Source organism: Osmerus mordax, chromosome 6 (genome assembly GCF_038355195.1).
Source record: "Osmerus mordax isolate fOsmMor3 chromosome 6, fOsmMor3.pri, whole genome shotgun sequence".
In the NCBI taxonomy this organism is placed as follows: Eukaryota; Metazoa; Chordata; class Actinopteri; order Osmeriformes; family Osmeridae; genus Osmerus; species Osmerus mordax.
In genome coordinates this window covers 19426898-19451238 of record NC_090055.1, presented here as the reverse complement: position 1 = coordinate 19451238, position 24341 = coordinate 19426898, and the positions used below count along the sequence as shown (strand labels likewise).

General features: G+C 50.9%; 1 protein-coding gene across 1 annotated transcript in view; it reads right to left on the bottom strand.

Moving 5' to 3' along the window:
• Positions 1-571: 571 nt before the first annotated feature.
• The window catches only part of tsnare1 (T-SNARE Domain Containing 1), a 91681-nt gene continuing 67911 nt past the window's right edge, over positions 572-24341 (bottom strand). Inside the window, exons 11-12 of the mRNA XM_067237175.1 lie at positions 16398-16502; positions 572-1078 (exon numbers count right to left, since the gene is read on the bottom strand). Of these exons, the coding sequence (XP_067093276.1) occupies positions 16407-16502 (96 nt within the window). The 3' untranslated portion in view covers positions 572-1078; positions 16398-16406. The remainder of the gene's footprint in view (positions 1079-16397; positions 16503-24341) is intronic.

The following is a 24341-nucleotide window of genomic DNA, read 5'->3' as shown; positions in this document are numbered from 1 at the left end:
GAATTGAGCCAAGCTGCCATGCGTGCTGACGGACTGAGCGGGCAACGATTCATCTGGAGCTGCGAGGCGTGATGGATGAGCGGACCTCGATGAGCTAAAGTCTCGGGACTGTGAAGAAAGTGAGACGTGAACGTGAAGGAACACTAGCAGCTGAGCCTGGGGCGTTTAACACGCCGTGCACGGTACCCTATCAGAACAAGACGCCGTTAAAGCCTCGTAGAAATCTCCCCGAACATAATCCTCACTCGGAGAGTTAAATTCAGCCTGTTACGGGTTTTGAAGCGGCTACACCGGAGGAAATGCGCGACATTTTAGGGGGAAAGGAGATATGTGTCTGTCAGGTAGCCTATTAATTAGCCTGTGGATATCCGAAGCCGTCATTTATAGGAGTAGATTCGGCTTTTCAGTTTGAGCTTGGAGGGTTGTGGTGTGTTTGTTAGTGTGTTTTGTTTGTGTGTGTGTGCGCTCGTGCGTGTGGGGTCGATAAATGTCACCTAGTATCACAACGCCAATAAAAACGCACAGCAGTTGTTTCATGATATTGATATTTTTACTATTTTGATATTGGGATATTGTTAATAATAATATTAATAGATGAACAGAAAGTACATCAATATTGAGGGAAAGTAACAGATCATAGATACACTAACAGCAGATCCTGGACAGTCTGATTTATAAAAACATACAGAGGTACCAGACAGGAAAGGTAACCTTACAGGAGAGACAGGAAAGCTGTTTCCAGCGAGAAGCTCCTGGTTCTGGACTCTGGATTGGCTGAGCCACGGGCATCCTGCTTCCTGCCCTGGATACACACACACACAAAATGCCCACAAACCACACACAAACACACACCAGCCAAACTCAGCCAATCACATTCACAATCGTAGACATAGGAACAGTTTGCTGGGCCAGCTGATGAACATGTTGTGCATGGTGATGAAGAGGAGCTGCAGGTGTGTGGGGCAGGTTGTTGCCGGGGGAGACAGCGGGGCAAGTTGTTGCCGGGGGGAGACAGCTGCTCAGGTGATGCTCCAGGTGAGCCCCAGGCACAGAGGTTGCCCCGGACGACAGCGGTTACCTGGTAAACACAAACACAGGCGACAACAGGCATCAATCATCAAGTCCTTGCATACCTCCTGCTGCTCTGTGATAGGCTGCAATCGACCAATCACATGCCCGGCCTGGCTTTATACTCATCAACCTAAAGTAGCGAGCCCCCACAGCCTTGGGGCCAGGTATTTTCCTTCGTTTTTGAATTATTAATTGCTAAGGAACCAATTTGTAGTTTTTCCCCCTCTTCTTCTAATGGCTAGTGTCATGTGGTGGTGGAGAGTAATTTATGATTGGTGGTCAGCGACAGAGTTTTAATTAAGTCCAGGGCAGAGTTCACCGAGTTAGAGATGGAAACGGTTCATTAATCACTAGCAGAGCAGGGAGGCCCTGGAAGAGGCCAAAACAACATCACTTTAATCTGAAATTACACTTGAGACCCAGCCAGACAGGAAGTAAGTGAATTAGAGCATGAGCAGAAGAAACATCGTCAGGTGCACTTTGGATAAACACAGAGCTGAGATGATGTGCTGGTGCCTGATATTCAGTCGTAAGTTCCACGGTTATAGGGAGGTAAATCACTGAGTCCTTGAGTGAAAAAAGCTTTCAGAAATCGTCTTTGACTCACTCCTGTGTTCTGAAATCTGTTTTTATAAACTCTTATCACCTCTTACATTTGAGGTCTCTCTCTCTCTCTCCACTTCCCAGTCTCTCAATCAGTCCTCCCAGCCCCTCTCTCCAAACGCGTCCATTTGCTGGGTCCTGGCTTGTGTCAGGGGTGACTAATCACTGCGCCAGACTTCAATCCTCTGCTGCAATCTCTCATCTCTCTCTCTCTCTCTCTCTCGAGCACTCCTCAAGACCTGCTCAGGGTGAGCTGATTGGCCCCAGAGACGCCTGACCATTCACACACAACCTCCATTTAGAGAGAGATAGAGAGAGGGATGGGGAGATGGAGAGGAGAGGTGGGGGGCGGGATAGGGAGACTGAGAGAGGGATGGGGAGAGGAGAGGTGGGGGGCGGGATAGGGAGACTGAGAGAGGGATGGGGAGATGGAGAGGAGAGGTGGGGGGAGGGAGGGATAGGGAGACTGAGAGAGGGATGGGGAGATGGAGAAATAAATAGAAACAGAGAGAAAGAGAGAGAGGGGCGAGGGTGGAGAGAGAAATAGAGATTGGGAGAGAGAGAGGAAAAGAGAGAGAGACTACCATCCGTGAAATAAGGCCAGATGACCTGTGGCTTGTCTGGGGGTGGAGAGGTATAACTGGCTGAGTTTCACAGAGTGCTGCAGGACAGGATAAAAGTCCTGCTTGGATCATCACAGTGCTCACACACTGTCGAACTCCCGTTTTAACTTTACAGGCCATTACCTTAATTAAAGACATCCCACATGTCACGACGTTCTCCTTCATTAGACAGGATCTCCATGATTCTTCTTGGAACAATGGAGAGCTCTCCTTTTAGCAGCCAACGGCTCAAACAGCGTGCCTCTCAACACTCTGTCATGAAGGTGAGTCAACTCTCTCCCAGTAAAAGACTGACAGGGAGGGGGGGAGAGAAGGGGAGAGATAGTTGGGCGAGGGGAGAGAGAGGGGGGAGAGAAGGGGGATGGCTGGGACTGAGAGTGATGGGAGGAGGATGACGGGTGACAGCAAGGATGGAGATGGCTACAATGTGGACCCCTGTCCCCTGCCAAGAAAAGACCGCGGGCATCCGTCAGTCTGGGGAACTTGTGCCCATCTGCACAATGTACTACACCTGGTCTACTGGAGACATGATGACTGGGGACAGGGAGGGAGGGAGAGAGAGAGACTCAGTCCATTTGCACAAGACTGCTCCAAGACAGTTTCAATGTATTCTTGGTTTGATAGGGTTTCACGTAATTTCAAGTGGACCAGACTGCCATTGTTCTGTAAACAAAAGCCATGAGATCGGATATCTTTCGCAATATTGGGTAGAATATTCTGCGGGAAAAGCGTCCCCTTGAATGGGGAAAAAGTCCGTCCAGATACACTGACCACAACTTAGCTTTGCATCCTCTGGTTCACTTTACCTCCCCTACTTATCAGGTGAAGACTGAACAGTGACCAATAAGCTAGCAACAAGAGGTATAATGACAGAGAGAGAGAGAGAGAGAGAGAGAGAGAGAGAGAGAGAGAGAGAGAGAGAGAGAGAGAGAGAGAGAGAGAGATAGAGAGAATGGCGGGGAGAGAGAGAGAGTGAGTTCTACCAGTTATGCCCAGATCAAAGGTTTGCCTCCCTGACCACCCTCTGACCCCCCTCTCCTTCTGGATGAGACTGTGAGGGACCAACACACACATGCACCCACACACACATGCACCCACACACACATGCACACACACACACTGCCATACCCACATAGAGGTGGAGAAATTGGGAATTGATCTCTGCATGGGGCCCTGGTTTAGGAGAAGAGGCACCAGAGAGCTAATCTACTCTCTATTTTCACCTTGTCAGGCACACATTACAGGCACATATGTGTGATGGTGTATGTGTTGGGTAGGGCTGGTGTGTGTGTGCGAGGGTTGGGTGGCTGGTATGTGTGTGTATGTGTGGGGTAGGGCTGGAGTGTGTGTGTGTGTGGAAGGGGTGGGTGGCTTGTGTGTGTGATGGTGAGTGTGGTGTATGGGCAGGGGGGATGATGTGTGTGTATGTGTGTTGCTGGAGTGTGTGTAGGCAGGGGGGATGATGTGTGTGTGTGTGTGTTGCTAGAGTGTGTGTGGGCAGGGGAGGGGATGTGTGCGGGGGGGGGGGGGGGGGGGGGGGTAGGCAGTAGCCAGTAAACACAGACAGCTCCTAACTTGAATACAAATCTGACTTTCTAAAGGAGGCAGTGAGTCGTACACATTAGTTAATTTGGCCCGGTAAATCAATTTCTTGCATCGGGGGAAAAAAACAAAATATATGAAAAGAAAATGTCTAGCTACTGATTACTGAGTAAAAAAAAATAATAATCTAAACACAGCAAAACAAACAACACATGAAAGCATATTGTGTTGCAGAGGAGGGGGGGGGGGGGGGAGTAACCATTGCTCTGTAGAGGCAGGGGGGCAAGGGCACGTGGAGGGGAGGGGGGTCGATTTGGAAGTCTCAATCTGGGATGGATCAATGCTGACAGGTGAGGGGGGGTTTGAGTCCAGATGCTGCAGGCTGATAGCTGGGATCCATCACAGCCGTAACTGGCTCACCCACACAGACCATCGATCGCTGGGCAGGAGCCTGGATGAGCGGCACCTCGCTACCGCCGACGAGTCCGAGACAGGAGGCTGGCTGGCTGGGGGGGATCTCTATCCCTCCCTACCCCCTCCCCCAGGGTATCTACTCCTCCCTGTCCCCCTCCTCCAGGGTATCTATCCCCTCCCTCTCCCCCTCCCCCAGGGTATCTACTCCTCCCTGTCCCCCCTCCTCCAGGGTATCTATCCCCTCCCTCTCCCCCTCCCCCAGGGTATCTACTCCTCCCTCTCCCCAGGGTATCTACTCCTTCCCTCTCCCCCTCCCCCAGGGTATCTACTCCTCCCCCTCCCCCAGGGTATCTACTCCTCCCTCTCCCCCAGGGGTATCTACTCCTCCCTCTCCCCCTCCCCCAGGGTATCTACTCCTCCCTCTCCCTCTCCCTCCCAGGGGTATCTACTCCTTCCCCCTCCCCCAGGGTATCTACTCCTCCCTCTCCCCCAGGGGTATCTACTCCTCCCTCTCCCCCCTCCCCCAGGGTATCTACTCCTCCCTGTCCCCCTCCCCCAGGGTATCTACTCCTCCCTGTCCCCCTCCTCCAGGGTATCTACTCTTCCCTCCCCCCCTCCCCCCAGGGTATCTATCCCCTCCCTGTCCCCTCCTCCCCCAGGGTATCTATCCCCATCCCTCTCCCCCTCCCCCAGGGGTATCTACTCCTCCCTGTCCCCCTCCCCCCAGGGTATCTACTCCTCCCTCTCCCCCTCCCCCAGGGTATCTACTCCTCCCCCCTCCCCCCAGGGTATCTACCTCCTCCCTCTCCCCCTCCCCCAGGGTATCTACTCCTCCCTGTCCCCCTCCTCCAGGGTATCTACTCCTCCCCCTCCCCCAGGGTATCTACTCCTCCCTCTCCCCCTCCCCCCAGGGTATCTACTCCTCCCTCTCCCCCTCCCCCAGGGTATCTACTCCTCCCCTGTCCCCCCTCCCTCCAGGGTATCTACTCCTCCCTCTCCCCCTCCCCCAGGGTATCTACTCCTCCCTCTCCCCCTCCTCCAGGGTATCTACTCCTCCCTCTCCCCCTCCCCCAGGGTATCTACTCCTCCCTCTCCCCCCAGGGTATCTACTCCTCCCTCTCCCCCCTCCCCCAGGGTATCTACTCTCTCCCCCTCCCCCAGGGTATCTACTCCTCCCTCTCCCCCCTCCCCCCAGGGTATCTACTCCTCCCTCTCCCCCCTTCCCCAGGGTATCTATCTACTCCTCCCTGTCCCCCCTCCCCAGGGTATCTACTCCTCCCTCTCCCCCCTCCCCCAGGGTATCTATCCCCTCCCTCTCCCCCTCCCCCAGGGTATCTACTCCTCCCTCTCCCCCAGGGTATCTACTCCTCCTGTCCCCCTCCCCCAGGGTATCTACTCCTCCCTCTCCCCCCTCCCCCAGGGTATCTACTCCTCCCTCTCCCCCTCCCCCAGGGTATCTACTCCTCCCTCTCCCCCTCCCCCAGGGTATCTACTCCTCCCTCTCCCCCTCCTCCAGGGTATCTACTCCTCCCCCTCCCCCAGGGTATCTACTCCTCCCTGTCCCCCTCCTCCAGGGTATCTACTCCTCCCTCTCCCCCTCCCCCAGGGTATCTACTCCTCCTTGTCCCCCTCCTCCAGGGTATCTACTCCTCCCTGTCCCCCTCCCCCAGGGTATCTACTCCTCCCTCTCCCCCTCCCCCAGGGTATCTACTCCTCCCTGTCCCCCTCCTCCAGGGTATCTACTCCTCCCTGTCCCCCTCCTCCAGGGTATCTACTCCTCCCTCTCCCCCTCCCCCAGGGTATCTACTCCTCCCTCTCCCCCTCCTCCAGGGTATCTACTCCTCCCTCTCCCCTCCCCCCAGGGTATCTACTCCTCCCTCTCCCCCAGGGTATCTACTCCTCCCTCTCCCCCTCCCCCAGGGTATCTACTCCTCCCCCCTCCCCCCAGGGTATCTACTCCTCCCTCTCCCCCCTCCCCCCAGGGTATCTACTCCTCCCTCTCCCCCTCCCCCAGGGTATCTACTCCTCCCTCTCCCCCAGGGTATCTACTCCTCCCTGTCCCCCTCCCCCAGGGTATCTACTCCTCCCTCTCCCCCTCCCCCAGGGTATCTATCCCCTCCCTCTCCCCCTCCCCCAGGGTATCTACTCCTCCCTGTCCCCCTCCCCCAGGGTATCTACTCCTCCCCTCTCCCCCTCCCCCAGGGTATCTACTCCTCCCTCTCCCCCAGGGTATCTACTCCTCCCTGTCCCCCTCCCCCAGGGTATCTACTCCTCCCTGTCCCCCTCCCCCAGGGTATCTACTCCTCCCTCTCCCCCTCCCCCAGGGTATCTATCCCCTCCCCAGGCCGGTCTGTCTGGGGGCTGTGCTGTGAGCAGGTCTGTGTTGATCAGGCTGGTGTAATGACAGTTTAAGCCCTCTGCTGGAAGATAGGGTTAGATTCTAGCACATTAAGACAGCCAATCAGCTTTTGGTAATCCCAGCTCTTCCTGGATACCACTGTGGGAGGATGGGAGGCAGACAGGCAGGAGTGTGTGTGTGTGTGTGCTTGTGTTCCTGCATGTGCGTGTGTGTCTACACATGTGCCAGTGGGACAAGTTAGTGTGTGTGTGTGTGTGCTTGTGTTCCTGCATGTGCGTGTGTGTCTACACATGTGCCAGTGGGACAAGTTAGTGTGTGTTTCGCTGGCATGCCATGATGATTAGGATGATGTGTTGATTGGATGGGATTACTGGAGGATGGAAAAAAACAACATTCTGCTCAAATTGTCATTTTTACCAAAGCTACTTGTTTTTCAGCAACAAAAAAAGACTAGTCACAGATCACTTTCTGCTACCGCGTTGTCTCACTGAAACGGCTGCTCCGCCGCCCTAACACAGTAATCCTGGAGGCAGTTCTGAGCTGACGGAACAGGAAAAAATGATAAATAAGGATTTTCATTTTTACCCTGTAATGGAAAACTGCACAGCGTTTTCTCTCTTCACTGCATTTACCTTTAATAGAGTTTTAAAAATCCATACAATCTCATTGCCACATTAATTTGTCTCACCAAAAAAAACGTTCTAACATTTTGTACGTCGGTTGGTTTTGTAGACGGGGTCTTATTTGTCATTTGGACGATTTCCTACACCCCCCCCCCTCCCCCCCCCCCCCCACACACACACACACCATTACTAAGTTGACAAGAACTGAACTAAAACAACTGAAATTGGTTTTGTTTGGCAATCACATTTCAAACTATAGGCCCTATCGTTCAAATGTACATGCATTCAACATTAGGACTCAAATGCATTAGCCTATCACTCTACCACTACAGCGGTGCTAGTCTGTTTTACTCTTTCTGGAATCTACAAATAAAGTTTCTGGAGTCTCAAGCGGAGAACACTAAAGTAACATTTTCTTGAGCGAAAGAAACTTCTTTTACTCGGATAGGAGAGATTGAGGACGTCAGTGACGAATGTCTTGCATTAACTTTCTTGTTTAGTTTCCCCCGGAAGCAGTGAAATAACCCTATTAAATCAAGTAGTCACTCGGCCATTTATCTCAATGCAGCTGACTAGTCCCTCAAAGCTAATGGGGTTTAGAATTTGCATGAGGCGAGTTTACCCACAAAGCTTCGCCTAAGAGGATTTCACTTCAGACAGAGAGCTTATTGTCGCACTTGTTCATAGACATGGATTACCGCCGTACTAGCCCATACGAACCCGTTACTCCAAGGAAGGGTCCACAAGTTCCCTGTCACTGTCGCCGTATAGCCGGTTTGTAGTAGGACGCGGGTGAAGTGGCGAGGCTAGGCCTACTCTGGACTTCTGATGCGAAAATCCTTTTTCCCTACCGCACGCAGCCTACTGTTTGAGGGTGTAAGGCAAACGGTGGACACATATTGTATATTCATGACTGAACGTTTACCTGGGGAGAGGCATTATCCGTCTGCCTGTCCAAAAGAATTTGTCAAGAACGGTGAGTGTTCAAAGTGAACCCACGTATTACGTAACAATTCCCCCTCTAGAGTTAGCTATACCCCCTGGGTGGTAAACTTCACTGAAGTCACTCTTTGTAAATATAGAGGAACCTATCACTTCGTTTTATGTATTCCCTCGCCTCGTCTTGCAGCTTCTCATCATAGCAGGATTCCTGCGGAGTGTTGTCAACTTAGCTTTCTACATCATTTGAATAAGCCTCTTTCAGCACGGGCCTGTCTGTACTGTTTCATAGTGCGGAAAGCAGCTTTTGCTGCTAAATATAACATGTATCTTCTGAATTAATTCTTTCATATTTATCAGCAAAGAAGGTGCTTGAAATACGGCTTCATCCGCATTTAAACATTGTTTGATCTCGGACACGTCGATACTTTTTTGGTTTGAATGAAATTCAGCAAAGTATGCTTCAAGTAGGCTATTTGAGGATGACTTCATGGGCTAGTGACATGGGGTGTTTGTACACTGCACTATCCAATCCAGCACGGGTCACTCGTAATAATATTTCCCGAACACAATTTCATTTTGTCAACTCAGTACTATACAGATATATCTGCCATTAGCAGTGTGATCTGTTGCAGACACCAGGGTAGCCTACTTGCAGATTCGAGTTGACAGCAGATATTTTCACCATCAGCACAACGTCGCTGTGAAGTCCAACAAATCGAAGTGAAATCACAGTTGAACGTTTTTACCCTTGAGCTAGTAAAAGGAAGTGTCACCCATGTGTGACAGACACGCGCTGGACGCGTCCCTCTGGCACCCTCTTTACTCCTCTTTTATCTGCTCCGACTCTTCCTCTCCGTCGAGAGAGCGTCGCGACTTGCGAGTGAGCCGGTGGTAAACACCGCAGTTCCCGGTCTGTCAGCCTCCATCCAGCTGGCGTCAGACTTCACTGACAGGCCGGCATTTGCACAGGCCTCTCTGTGGAGGTTCCAGTACAGCTGGAGCGTGGAGTTTAGTCGAAGCGAATTTAGCCCGTTCTAGTGGAAAAGCGGCTCTGGATTCACTATTAGCTTCCTAGCCCTATCGTATCCATGTCCTTGTTTGGGTATGCAGAGCTTGTATGGTTAGTTTAGCATAACTATTGCTATGGTTGTTTTGTTACTTGGTTAGCGTAGCCTATATATCTTTTGTGGTGCAGTAATTAGCATGGTTAACTTCTGTAATTATGTTAGATCTAGCAGGAGAGCTGTAGCCTACAGCTACACTTCCAGGTCTGTGGCTGATGCTTGCTCAACCCCTCTAGTGAGTGTGCGTGTGTGTGAGTGAGTGTGTGTGGGGGGGGGGGATTAAACATTTTGTGTTAGCTCAAATAGCATTAGCAAGTTTAGTGTCTCTAGTCTAGCTCCCTGTAGCCTGCCATTGAAGAAATGTTAGCTTTCAGGTGTGCGCCTGTTCCTCCTCTGCATTAATGAGACACGATTAAACAGAGTCGTCACATCCAACCAGGCGAATCAGTGATCCAGTCACACTGAGGTCCAAGTCCCACTGTTCAGCCTGCACACAAAATGCCCCCCAACTCACTTCATAATTGCCTGTGCCAATAAACTAGCCAGCTGTTCTGGCTGACTGCATCCAGAGCGAGGAAAGTTTCAGGGCATCCTGAAGTTTACAGAGAGAGAGAGACACAGAGAGAGAGGGAGAGAGAGAGAACAAGAAAGTAAATACCCGTAGGCAGACACTCTGTCACCCTGTAATGGGAAAAGTGTCAGTTTGGTTGAAAGGCTGAGGAAGTTTGTGGTGTTCCTCCATTTTGGAAGAGTGACTCAGGGGGTTGGTTATCCTCAGGTGTGAGGGAAGCCTTGGAGGCTTGATGAAGAGCGACTCAGGGGGTTGGTTATCCTCAGCCTTGGAGGCTTGATGAAGGCCAGCTACCTACTGAGAGTCTGCCCAGGGTCTGGAGCGATGGTCAGCTAGGGACCCTACTACTCAAATAACCATGGTGAGCAGGGCCACTTTGAAGAGACTCAGAACCTGTAAACTGGTTTTAAACACAACGACACCATGACGCCCAAACAGAGTGGAAAGAGAGGAACACAATATGCAATGAGAATAGAATACCGTATTTTTTGGAAAATAAGCCGCATTTTTGTATAAACCGCACCTCACCAGAATGGGAGCTTTGTACAATGATACAAAGCAATGCACGAGTATAGGCGATCTGTTGTGTAACACACTTCGAAAACGAAAGTAAGTGCGTAATGTATGTTTTATATTGCCCGGGAATTATTAGCTAGCATAATACTCGTAGAATGCTACTACCATGTGTAGTACCTAGTGTTACTTTTTAGCCGTCTCATTAGTACATTTTTAAGCCTGTTTTGTTATAAAAACGTTCTATAAGCCGCTTTGAAATATAGGCCTCACCACCACAAGAAAAATGTCAAATCGGGATATAAACCGCGGATTTCCAAAGAATAAGGTAATGCATTTGTGTGTGTGTGTGTATGTTTAAGTGTGTGTGTATGTTTACGTGTGTGTGTTTACGTGGTATTGTATGCCATGATCTGCCATCGGCTCAGAGCCAGGTTGAAATCAATCTTTTCGCAAACCTAGTGAATTAAAGTGTGCATGTGCCAAATTTCTGCCCTGTAGTTTCTGCCAAAGTGATCGTTGCAGTTTTCTGTCAACAATCAGTAGGCCGTTGTTGCAGGAACATGACTCTGACTGAACTAAAGGCCAATTTATACTACTCCGACTCCGTTACAGACAGACAGACGGACGGAGTCGGACGGATTTCTTGAATTTATAGTACTCCGAAGGCTGTGGGTGCTGAAAACACTTCACCGCCAGAAAAGTAGGTGGAGCAATGTTTGAGCAGCCTGCCACATGACGTCTTTGTGTGTGGAACCAATTGCGGACCAATCACAGCCAAGGGATATCCGTAAAATGACGGACTAGCGGAAGGAAAGTCAGGAAAATCAGGAGGTGCAGGTAGAGCTCTCTGAGGGGCTCGGAGAGGGCGTTCCTCATTGGAGAGGGCGTTCCCTGTGTCCGTCTCCGTGAAAACGGGAGTAGTATAATTCGGCCTTTAGCCACACACTTTCTACCCAAACAAACCAAAGTAGCACAGATGATGAAACAGCTGATTGTGGATGACATTTAAATGTCACACGTTGTAAGAAACCATTGGCCGTTCTGATTCAAACCAGACACACAGGGCAGCAGGCGTTAAAACACACGTGTCAGCATGTTTTCTGGTGCTAAAGGGACAACCAAGGATGTGCTGATGCAGCACATGCTAACAGAAACCAATAAACTTTTGAGTGCCGGCTTATGATTGTGACATAATGACTCCCATTGTGAAGCAATTTTTAGCGATAGCAGTTCACGGCTGATACAAATGACGGTACCTGAGACATGTTGATTGTCTCATTTAAACATCATCTGTTCTGTTTGTGTGGCACATCTATTCTGTATGGCTGCAGGAAGCTCACACAGATTATGGTAAAGTATGTTCATTGTTTAGCACTTGCACAGAATGCTAAAGCACATGTATCGTGTAGCTATGGCGCTAACACAGATAATGCTAAAGCATATGTATCGCGTAGCTATAGCGCTAACACAGATAATGCTAAAGCACATGTATCGTGTAGCTATGGCGCTAACACAGATAATGCTAAAGCACATGTATCGTGTAGCTATGGCGCTAACACAGATAATGCTAAAGCACATGTATCGTGTAGCTATGGCGCTAACACAGATAATGCTAAAGCACATGTATCGTGTAGCTATGGCGCTAACACAGATAATGCTAAAGCACATGTATCGTGTAGCTATGGCGCTAACACAGATAATGCTAAAGCACATGTATCGTGTAGCTATGGCCCATGGCATAAACGGCAGTGTGGAAGCTTGCCTCTGTCCGACAGTGTTGGCTCTTGATCTCCCCTGTAATTCTGTGTGTTTGTGAGTGTGTGTGTGTGTGTCCTGTGCTATCCGGCATCATTTAAAACATATCATGTAGCTGCTACATTGTAGCATATAGGGTATATTAATATTTGTAACTTTTTCAGGCATTAGCATCATTAGTTAATCCTCTTAAGTACTTCCCTACCTCACCTGCCATTCCTACCCCCCCCCCCCCTCCCCCCCCCCCCCCACACACACACACCACATCTTTCTCATCACTGTCTCCAACAGCAACCAGGAACCTGCACACTTCGGCTTTGAGGTGCCTCTATCCTATTACTAACACTCTCTAAGTGTGTCAGTGTATATGAGATATATATGTGGGTACGTGGGTGAAGTATGTGTGTGTGTGATGAGCAACACTATGCCAGACCCCCTAGATGCAACCCGCTCCCTGGCTCTCCTTAGCAGGCACGTGTCCAGGATCCAGACTCCCAGGCTGGACCCCCCAGCCCCTCCAGACATCCTCGTTAGAGAGCCCAACTGCCTTGTCCAGGACCCCTAGTCTGCCCCAGAGGACTGTGACAATCACAAGCACTCCATCACCCTCTTAACTGATCTAATCTCCAAACAAATGTGATTTGCAACAGACAGTTAGCTGTTATAGGGGAGGACAGATGGAGCCTGAAACCCCCCCCACCACCCCCTTTTTCAGCGGCCTCAGCTCGCCATGGCGACGGAGCGGAAACGGCAACGGCTGTTTTGGACGCCAGGGTGTAAGTCGAGGAGTCTCCGGGCTCAAATGACTCTGTAAACAGGATGTGATGGTAACACCATTTGCGGAGCTAAGTGTCAGGGAGCAGTTATGGCGTTATTTAGAGCTCCATAAAGAGCCCAGGCTATTGATTTGAGAGCAGCCTGGTCGCCACGGTTATTCTCGCCGTCGTCACTCTCATTAAACTGATGGACGGGGCTTGCGGTGGCCTGTCCTCCATGCCTCTGTTTCTCTCTCTCTCTCTCTCTCTCTCTCTCTCTCTCTCTCTCTCTCTCTCTCTCTCTCTCTCTCTCTCTCTCTCTCTCTCTCTCTCTCTCTCTCCTCTCTCTCTCTATTATTGCCTCTATTATCTTCTTTGTTCAGCTCTGTTTTTCTCCTTTCCTTCCTCTCTGTCTCTCTGAGTGGCTGAAGCTCCATCCATCTACCTGTGTCTCTCCTCCTCAACCTGTCTCTCCATCCATCTACCTGTGTCTCTCCTCCTCAACCTGTCTCTCCATCCATCTACCTGTGTCTCTCCTCCTCAACCTGTCTCTCCATCCATCTACCTGTGTCTCTCCTCCTCAACCTGTCTCTCCATCCATCTACCTGTGTCTCTCCTCCTCAACCTGTCTCTCCATCCATCTACTTGTGTCTCTCCTCCTCAACCTGTCTCTCCATCCATCTACCTGTGTCTCTCCTCCTCAACCTGTCTCTCCATCCATCTACTTGTGTCTCTCCTCCTCAACCTGTCTCTCCATCCATCTACCTGTGTCTCTCCTCCTCAACCTGTCCTCTCCATCCATCTACCTGTGTCTCTCCTCCTCAACCTGTCCTCTCCATCCATCTACCTGTGTCTGCTCCTCAACCTGTCCTCTCCATCCATCTACCTGTGTCTCTCCTCCTCAACCTGTCCTCTCCATCCATCTACCTGTGTGTCTCCTCCTCAACCTGTCTCTCCATCCATCTACCTGTGTCTCTCCTCCTCAACCTGTCCTCTCCATACATCTACCTGTGTCTCTCCTCTTCAACCTGTCTCTCCCCCTGTCTTGATCCTGCCTTTTTCTCGTGGTCTTGTGTCAACCCTTTGTCTTCCTGTCTCTCTCATCCTAAACCTGTCTCTCTCTCATCCTAAACCTGTCTAATGCCTCGTCTCTCTACCTTTCTCTCATCCTTTGGCCAACACTTTCTGTAGCTGTCTCTCATCCTAAACCTGTCTCTCTCTCATCCTAAACCTGTCTCTCTCTCATCCTAAACCGGTCTCTCACTCATCCTAAACCTGTCTCTCATCCTTAACCTGTCTAATACCTCATCTCTCTACCTGTCTCTCATCATTTGCCCAATCCGTTCTCTATCTGTCTCTCATCTTGCAATCCAACCCAATCTCCACCCCATGAGAACCTATCTAGCTTCCGATTTTCATCCTTTAAGCACATCAAATAAGAGAATGATGATCCCAACATATACTGAAGTTGTTGTTAATGCAGACGGTAAATTCTTGATTGTGTTCAAACCCTGTCTGGTTGTGTGATTCCTCTGAGGAACAGGATCTGGGAGACTTAACCAGACTGCTGTGATGGCAGCTAGCCAGACCAGCATACTGAGAGTGTGCAACTTGCTGCTGTGGGCATGCTTAGGCTGACACACACACACACATGCACTCACACGTAATGTCATACAAACACACACACACACACACACATGAATGCACACACACAATACTATCTGACACATACCTCCCCCATTACACACATACACACACATACAATTTCCCACAGACACACACACACACACACACAGAATGTCTTGTGCAAAATTCCATCTCCTCTGCTGAAAACTATATGGTCTGACTCGCTCCACAAATCTCCCAAATAATCTCTGACCTGGGAGCATCGGCCCGGAGGAGATTCTGCTTCTAGAAACTTCTGGCTGCCAGCCGTCCCCACGATGACACTGGGCACGTGCAAAGCCACGAAGGTTCTGACGATCACGCCTGCTAGGGCGACATGGTCCGCTCGCTTCCGACACTCTCTGAGCTCCAAGCTCCGATCAGTCGGTATGTGGCGTTTGTTGCGTGCTTCACTAGAGTCAGATCGTAGACTGCAGACACGGGTGTTAGAACACACTGCGTAATGACTCGCGGGTCATTACGTTCCGATTATGGATGAATTTCCTGTGCGAACAGAGCATTATACTCACGGTAGTGGCTTGTTTTGTTCAAGTGCAGACGTGGAGGTGTGGAGGTTTAGAAAGGACACGGTGCGGACAAAACGGTCTGAGGTTTTAGTGGGGGGGTGGGTGAGGGTGGTGAGGGGGGGGTGTGAGGGGGTGTGTGTGTGTGTGGGGGGGGGTGTAGGGGGTGTGTGTGGGTGTGTGTGTGTGGGGGGGGTGGTGTAGGGGTGTGTTTGTGGGGGGGGGGGGGGGCTGCCGGAGAAAGACCCCCCCATCGATGTCTGGTCATGTTCAGAAAGCCGTTTTAGAAGGAGTCATCCCAGACACAGGACTATGGTCTCACACAGGACCAGTGGAGGCCGGGCATCACGCCTAGGCCTTCAGTCACGTCATACTTGGTCCTACCTAAATTAATACACCTCATAATAGCATCAATATGACACCACGGCTCGAGAATCCATACAGAATCACTCTTACACATTACATCACCTTAATATAGGCTAGTCAAGCAACACTTGATTTCCAGAGCATTTAAAATCAATAAGCTCGCATTCACAATTAAGAGTAGGAAACTAAGATAACGGATAATGTCAAAACTAAAAAAATAAAAGACGATTTTAAGAGATGACTTAACAAAGTTTGTCCACCAAAGTCCACCAAAAGTATGCGGTAACACTTTAGAATAATGGTCCGTTGTTAACGAGTAGCTATGCAGGAAGTAATAGGTAGTACTACATTAACACCAAACTATGTATAACCGCAACATTTTTTATAATTGTATATACATATTTTTTGAGTATGCACCCCTGCCCCTCACCCTGCCCCCTCACCCTTCCCCCCTTAACCTCACCCCTGCCCCTCACCCTCCCCCCTCACCCCCACCCTGCCCCCTCACCCCTGCCCCTCACCCTGCCCCCTCACCCTGCCCCCTCACCCCTGCCCTGCCCCCTCACCCTGCCTCCTCACCCTCCCCTGCCCCCTGCCTCCTCACCCTGCCCCCTCACCCTGCCCCCTCACCCCTGCCCTGTCCCCTCACCCTGCCCCCTCACCCCTGCCCCTCACCCCTCACCCTGCCCCCTCCCCCCTGCCCTGCCCCCTCACCCTGCCCCCTCACCTTGCCTCCTCACCCTGCCCCCTCACCCTGCCCCCTCACCCTACCTCCTCACCCTGCCCCCTCACCCTGCCTCCTCACCCTGCCTCCTCACTCTGCCTCCTCGTCTCAGAAGTCTATATCCGCGTGTGTACCCACGCTTACATTGATGAAGCGAAATCTACTCTTGACTCATCATGTTTCTTCTACTTTTCACAAAGACAATCACATCCCGTGTCTCGTGGAGACCAGACCACCCAGACCTCACCAGGACGGAAGAGACGGCGTCAAGGGTCCTTACCGTTGCGTGTCACTTCCTGGCAGACACGCTGATGATGACGACGAGGAGGGCGAGGAGGAAGGCTCCAGCCGCCAGCATGTAGCATTTCCTCTTCCGTAGCTGTCTCTGTCAGGAACACACACACAGGCAGACGCACAGGTACGCACACACAGAGGCAGACGCACAGGTACGCACACACAGACACAGACACACACACACAGGCAGACGCACAGGTACGCACACACACACACACACACACACAGGCAGACGCACAGGTACGCACACACACACACACACACACACACAGGCAGACGCACAGGTACGCACACACACACACACAGGCAGACGCACAGGTACGCACACACACACACACACACACACACACAGGCAGACGCACAGGTACGCACACACACACACACACAGGCAGATGCACAGGTACACACACACACAGGCAGACGCACAGGTACGCACACACAGACACACACACACAGAGTGTAAGGTGAAAAGATGATACAAACACCACACACTAAATACAATATGATCTTATTTGGGCCCGTTTATGATGCTGTTGTGTCGCGCTAGCGATATTAAGCGTAATTCTTTTATTATTGAGTTTTGACTGGATTTCAGTGGAGAGTATCTCCTCATCCTGCTACTTGTCGATATACAGGTGTCTGCTTGACAGTGATTCATCCACCTCTTGTCTAATGTTGCCCTGCGGCGGCATTTGGACTTGTTAGAACTCTTCAAACAGTCTGTCCTCGGGCAGGGTAGGGTCACAGGTCCCATGTCTGAAACCCTCCATGTTCGCGTAAATAAAAAGACCAACAAAATGAATGGAAAAAGAAAAGCCTGAACTATAGTGGGAAAATAAACACTAGAGTGGGAAGAGTGCTGGGCTGGGTGTTGGTGTGTTTAGAAGTGTGTGTGTGTGTGTGTGTGGGTTTGGAAATGGAGGGCGGGGGGGTGTTTATATATTTGTCTTGTCTCCCTAGGCGGTGGAGATGTGTCGGAGCAAGAGGAGAGCACGGAATCGATGTTGTTTTGAAACGCTTTTTCTCCCTCTGTTTTCTTTCAGTTTTTCCGCTACAAAGGCGGAGAGAGAGCAGCGGCGTTAGGGTAGAGCCCAGCCCGGAGTCTTTAAATTCTGACTCGCTTCAAAGCACGGAGCAAGCAATTCATCTCCTTATCTGAGACTAGAAACAGGCTTTCTATGTGGAAAGAGAGAAAGAGAGAGAGAGAGAGAGAGTAAGGAGAGAGGGGGTAGACAGGGGGGGGGCGGGGGGTGAGGAAAGGGGGAAAAAATGCTGTCGAGTAATTTTCCGTTTAAACGTTCCACTCCACAACAATTTGCATAAGCAGCCTTGCGTCTGTGATAAGAAGATTGGTAATTTTCAAAGGCTCTGTGGGGATTGAGAATTAAAAGCCTTTCTGTGCTATCTCCTCTCTTGCAGCTGGCCACCACATATTCCTCTGCTCCTCTCACACGCTTCCACCTCAACTCAGCCTTAGAAACTTTCTCTCCCATCCTCTCCCTCGCCCTCTCTCCCATCATCTCCCTTCCTCCCTCGCCCTCTGTGCTCACTACTCTGACAGTGCAGAGATTCACTCTCCTTCCCTTCTTTCTTTCTTTCTCTCTCTCTCCCTCTCTCACTCTCTCTCCCTCTGCTGACTGCTCCGACAGTGAAGCGCTTCACTCATCATCCGCCTTCTCTCTCTCTTTCCCCCTCTCCCTGCCTGCCTGCCTGCCTCCTCTCTCTCCCTCCCACTGGCGCTCTCATGCTCCCTCTCCCTACCTGCCTCCTCTCTCTTCTCCCTCCCTCCCTGCCTCCTCTCTCTTCTCCCTCCCTCCCTCCCTCCTCTCTCTTCTCCCTCCCTCCCTGCCTCCTCTCTCTTCTCCCTCCCTACCTGCCTCCTCTCTCTTCTCCCTCCCTCCCTGCCTCCTCTCTCTTCTCCCTCCCTCCCTCCCTGCCTCCTCTCTCTTCTCCCTCCCTCCCTGCCTCCTCTCTCTTCTCCCTCCCTCCCTACCTGCCTCCTCTCTCTTCTCCCTCCCTCCCTGCCTCCTCTCTCTTCTCCCTCCCTCCCTGCCTCCTCTCTCTTCTCCCTCCCTCCCTGCCTCCTCTCTCTTCTCCCTCCCTCCCTGCCTCCTCTCTCTTCACCCTCCCTCCCTCCTCTCTCTTCTCCCTCCCTGCCTCCTCTCTCTTCTCCCTCCCTCCCTCCCTGCCTCCTCTCTCTTCTGCCTCCCTCCCTGCCTCCTCTCTCTTCTCCCTCCCTCCCTCCTCTCTCTTCTCCCTCCCTCCCTCCTCTCTCTTCTCCCTCCCTCCCTGCCTCCTCTCTCTTCTCCCTCCCTCCCTGCCTCCTCTCTCTTCTCCCTCCCTCCTTCCCTGCCTCCTCTCTCTTCTCCCTCCCTGCCTCCTCTCTCTTCTCCCTCCCTCCCTGCCTCCTCTCTCTTCTCCCTCCCTCCCTCCCTGCCTCCTCTCTCCCCCTCCGTTTCCCTCCAGCTCCACCGTTATTTCGTAAATAAAACGGGGGAAATAAATAAGGTGGAGGGGAGGGAATAAAGGCTTTAGGATAACAAAGGGAGTGTGCTGTATTTTTAAACTGGAATCTTGAAGAGGAATGGAGGGCTGGAGGAGGAGGGAGGGAGGTGTGTAGGAGAGGGAGGGATACACAGTCAAAGACCGGGAACAGCGGCAGACTCAGGGAGTTGAAGGAGAATGGCTCTTATCGCTGGTGTCTTAATCCCCCGGGGAAGGTGACTGTGGTTCACCGCCTGCGGTTCACCGCCCCACAGCTGGGTGCTCCATGGGGCCCCGTGGCCACCCGGAGCCTTAGCCGAGGGGGATAAGATCTCTCTTCCTGCCTGCTTTGTTCAGTCATGAGGAAGAAAAAGTGGACACGTGTGGGCCAATCACTAGGTGGTCTGTGATGGTCCCACTCTGCCTCTCTCTGTCTGTCTTTTTGTGCTTTATTGGCACTCACTCTGACCATATCTCTCTCTCTCCTGTCTATCAGCTTTTTCTCTCCCCCCCTCTCTCTCTTTCCCTGTCTGTCTCTTTTCTCTTTCTCTCCTGTCTCTCTCTGTCCTCTCTTCTCCCTCCCTCCCTGCCTCCTCTCTCTTCTCCCTCCCTACCTGCCTCCTCTCTCTTCTCCCTCCCTCCCTGCCTCCTCTCTCTTCTCCCTCCCTCCCTCCCTGCCTCCTCTCTCTTCTCCCTCCCTCCCTGCCTCCTCTCTCTTCTCCCTCCCTCCCTACCTGCCTCCTCTCTCTTCTCCCTCCCTCCCTGCCTCCTCTCTCTTCTCCCTCCCTCCCTGCCTCCTCTCTCTTCTCCCTCCCTCCCTGCCTCCTCTCTCTTCTCCCTCCCTCCCTGCCTCCTCTCTCTTCACCCTCCCTCCCTCCTCTCTCTTCTCCCTCCCTGCCTCCTCTCTCTTCTCCCTCCCTCCCTCCCTGCCTCCTCTCTCTTCTGCCTCCCTCCCTGCCTCCTCTCTCTTCTCCCTCCCTCCCTCCTCTCTCTTCTCCCTCCCTCCCTCCTCTCTCTTCTCCCTCCCTCCCTGCCTCCTCTCTCTTCTCCCTCCCTCCCTGCCTCCTCTCTCTTCTCCCTCCCTCCTTCCCTGCCTCCTCTCTCTTCTCCCTCCCTGCCTCCTCTCTCTTCTCCCTCCCTCCCTGCCTCCTCTCTCTTCTCCCTCCCTCCCTCCCTGCCTCCTCTCTCCCCCTCCGTTTCCCTCCAGCTCCACCGTTATTTCGTAAATAAAACGGGGGAAATAAATAAGGTGGAGGGGAGGGAATAAAGGCTTTAGGATAACAAAGGGAGTGTGCTGTATTTTTAAACTGGAATCTTGAAGAGGAATGGAGGGCTGGAGGAGGAGGGAGGGAGGTGTGTAGGAGAGGGAGGGATACACAGTCAAAGACCGGGAACAGCGGCAGACTCAGGGAGTTGAAGGAGAATGGCTCTTATCGCTGGTGTCTTAATCCCCCGGGGAAGGTGACTGTGGTTCACCGCCTGCGGTTCACCGCCCCACAGCTGGGTGCTCCATGGGGCCCCGTGGCCACCCGGAGCCTTAGCCGAGGGGGATAAGATCTCTCTTCCTGCCTGCTTTGTTCAGTCATGAGGAAGAAAAAGTGGACACGTGTGGGCCAATCACTAGGTGGTCTGTGATGGTCCCACTCTGCCTCTCTCTGTCTGTCTTTTTGTGCTTTATTGGCACTCACTCTGACCATATCTCTCTCTCTCCTGTCTATCAGCTTTTTCTCTCCCCCCCTCTCTCTCTTTCCCTGTCTGTCTCTTTTCTCTTTCTCTCCTGTCTCTCTCTGTCCTCTCTCTCCCTCCTCTCTCTTTCTCTCCTGTCTCTCTGTCCTCTCTCTCCCTCCTCTCTCTTTCTTTCCTGTCTCTCTTTGTCCTCTCTCTCTTTCTCTCCTGTCTCTCTCTGTCCTCTCTCTCCCTCCTTTCCTTCTCTTCTCTCTCTCTCCCATTCCTCTCTCCTGTCTCTCTCCCTGTTCCCTCTCTCTCGCATCTCTCTCTTTGTCTTTTACTCCCTCATCTTCATCTCCGTCCCTCCAACCCATTATCCTTGTCAGGATTCAGGTCTGCAGTTCAGTTGAAGGACAGGTTGTGGGAGCATAATGAAACACAGGATGATTGATGTTAGAAATCACATCAACCTAGCATCTCCTGGGTTCACAGAGAGGATGTGGCCGACTCTGAGATACCGAGAAGTGGGGAGAGATACCTGGAACTGAGATACACCTAGAACTGAGATACACCTAGAACTGAGATACACCTGGAACTGAGATACACCTAGAACTGAGATACACCTAGAACTGAGATACACCTACAACTGAGATACACCTACAACTGAGAGATACCTGGAACTGAGATACACCTACAACTGAGATACACCTGGAACTGAGATATACCTAGAACTGAGATGCACCTAGAACTGAGAGATACCTAGAACTGAGATATACCTGGAACTGAGAGATACCTACAACTGAGATACACCTGGAACTGAGAGATACCTAGAACTGAGATACACCTGGACCTGAGAGATACCTAGAACTAAGAAACACCTGGAACTGAGATACACCTACAACTGAGAGATACCTAGAACTGAGAGATACCTAGAACTGGGAGATACCTAGAACTGAGATACACCTGGAACTGAGAGATACCTAGAACTGAGATACACCTAGAACTGAGAGATACCTAGAACTGAGATACACCTGGAACTCAGAGATACCTAGAACTGAGATACACCTAGAACTGAGAGATACCTAGAACTGAGATACACCTAGAACTGAGAGATACCTAGAACTGAGATACACCTGGAATTGAGAGATACTTAGAACTGAGATACACCTAGAACTGAGAGATACCTTGAACTGAGATACACCTAGAACTGAGAGATACCTACAACTGAGATACACCTGGAACTAAGAGATACCTACAACTGAGATACACCTAGAACTAAGAGATACCGAGAAGTGTGGAGAGATATCTAGGATTGGGAGAGATATCTGGGACTGGAGAGATATCTGGGACTGGAGAGATATCTGGGACTGCCTGACTACGTGAGGTTCAGGGGTTCACCTCCTGTGGACTGTGTGGTTCATCTGTGTGGTTCATCTGTGTGGTTCATCTGTGTGGTTCATCTGTGTGGTTCATGTCTGCCTCGGGCAGGAGGTCCCACAGTTGTGGCCTCCCAAGATGAGACTACACTTCTCTCCTTGTTCACAAACTCATCAGTATTTCTATCTCAGAGTTCCTGCTGGGCAGACAGAGCTATTTACCTGGTGTGACATGAGTAATGTCTTCATAACACAATAATAATGCAAAGCAATGATTACTGACATCACATTATTCCTCTTGTAGCACATCTGCGGAAGGAAAATTGGAAGTCCATAAAATAAATAACGTTTGCTGAGCCACTGCCTGCCTTGTAATCGGCTTATGTGCAATTTACATAAAATTCAGAGCCCCAGTCACAGCGATTATGATATTTAAAAGGAGAAGCAAATAAACATGAACTTTACAGCCAATCCTGGGTCCCCGCTCGGACGCGCTCAGTCGGCCTGATGGCGGCCTCTGTGGTGTGACCGCAATCCAGACAGCAATGTTTGTGTGTTTGTTGTGTCTGTTTGTGTGTAGGATTGGAACTAATTGGTTGTTGTTTACTTGGAGAAGCAGAGCTGTATGTTTAACCTTGATGTAATACCATGTTCTCACTTCTCAGAGGCAGATTATGAATGGAATTGACTATGACTGAAACCAGTCACATCCTGCATAATCAGGACCATTCAATAGTTCAGGTAAAACTGACCAAACTGATGATTGTTTAAGAATGGATGATCACCAGGACATAGAGATTAGAAATAGCAGATTTGAGACACCCTGTTAGAGGCACTATATTAGAGGCACCAGGTTAGAGGCACCAGGTTAGAGGCAGCAGATTAGAGGTACCGTATTAGAGGAATCACATTAGAGACAGCAGATTAAAGGCACCACATTAGAGACAGAAGATTGTTGGCATCAGATTAGAGTCAGAAGATTAGTGGTAGCAGATTATAGGCAGCAGATTAGAGGCAGCAGATTAGAGGCATCATATTAGAGAGAAATACGTGGTTTGTGTTGCATTTGAGCGTGTGTGTAGATATATGTGAGTGTGTGTGTGTATGAATGTGTGTGGGTGTGTGTGTGGGTGTGTGAGTGGTCTCAGGGGGACGGTTAGGAGCAGGGGGCATATGCAGCAAACTGGAACCAACTTTTGGTACTGTGGCTCTGATACAGGCTGCTTACACACACACACACACACCCACACACACATGCACACACACACCCTCCCACACACACACACAACCCCCCCACTCACACACCTATGCACACACATACACACACCCTTTCACACTCATACACACACAGCCCTCCCCCCACACACACACACACAAACCCACGTACACGGGAAAGCACACAATCCCAAGTGGATCAATCAGAGACAAATCAATAACTCCAAGTCGTGTGATTTAACAGGCGTCTTTGTGAACATACTGTGTTTGCTTGATGAGCTAAAACCAGAGTCACTAAAGCACTATCACACCCTCAAGCACTCCACATCTCTTTCACTCCATCTCTCCCTCTCTCTCCCTCTGTCTCTCTCTCTGTCTCTTTTCCTCTCTCCCTCTGTCTCTCTCTCCCTCTGTCACTCTCCCTCTATCTCCCTCTGTCTCTCTCCCTCTCTGTCCTAGCCTCTCATTCTCTCTCAGCTCGTAGATGGAGGGATGTCTAAAAGAACAGTTCATTCAATCAAAAACAAATTACATCCAGTAATGTTACCATAGAAACCCCCAATCAATTAAGCAATTACAGTGCATGTATAATCTGTGACCTTATGCTAGCAAGAGGAAAAGGAAGCCAGGTCTTTGGTCTTTCACGTCCCTGTATGGGGAAAAAATAATAATCTTAACGGGGAATAAACAACCGAGATGTCTTAATAAAATGATTTCCTGTAACGTGTTAATGGAAACAGTTGTGATAGGCGATGCGTGGGCATGATTTTTGATAGCTCGGCTGCGAAGTGAACTATCTGGGTTCATCTCGCTCCGATGATCGCGGAACAGGACGGGAGCATACACCACCGAGGGAGACCTGCCTCCAGCGAGCAGAGATCACACCCCAGATAATGGATTATAGATCCCATTTGTTTAGGATGTGAAGCATGGTGTGAAATGACAGATGCTTTTAATAGTGTGTTGGTGGTGATGCCTGGCGGTGCGTGAACAGGCTGCAGCGTCAGAGAAGAGCTGCAAACGGCCCACGGCCCTGCCTCAAGCCTCGCTCTGTGCGGAGGCTGCAGCTCTTACTCACTCGCTTATGTACAGTCTCTGCAAATAGATGATGCTGTTTCTCATCTGTTTAGCGTGGCCTGAGATCCGACATACCTGGGATTCAGAAGGTTTTCTAATGTCCAGGGTGT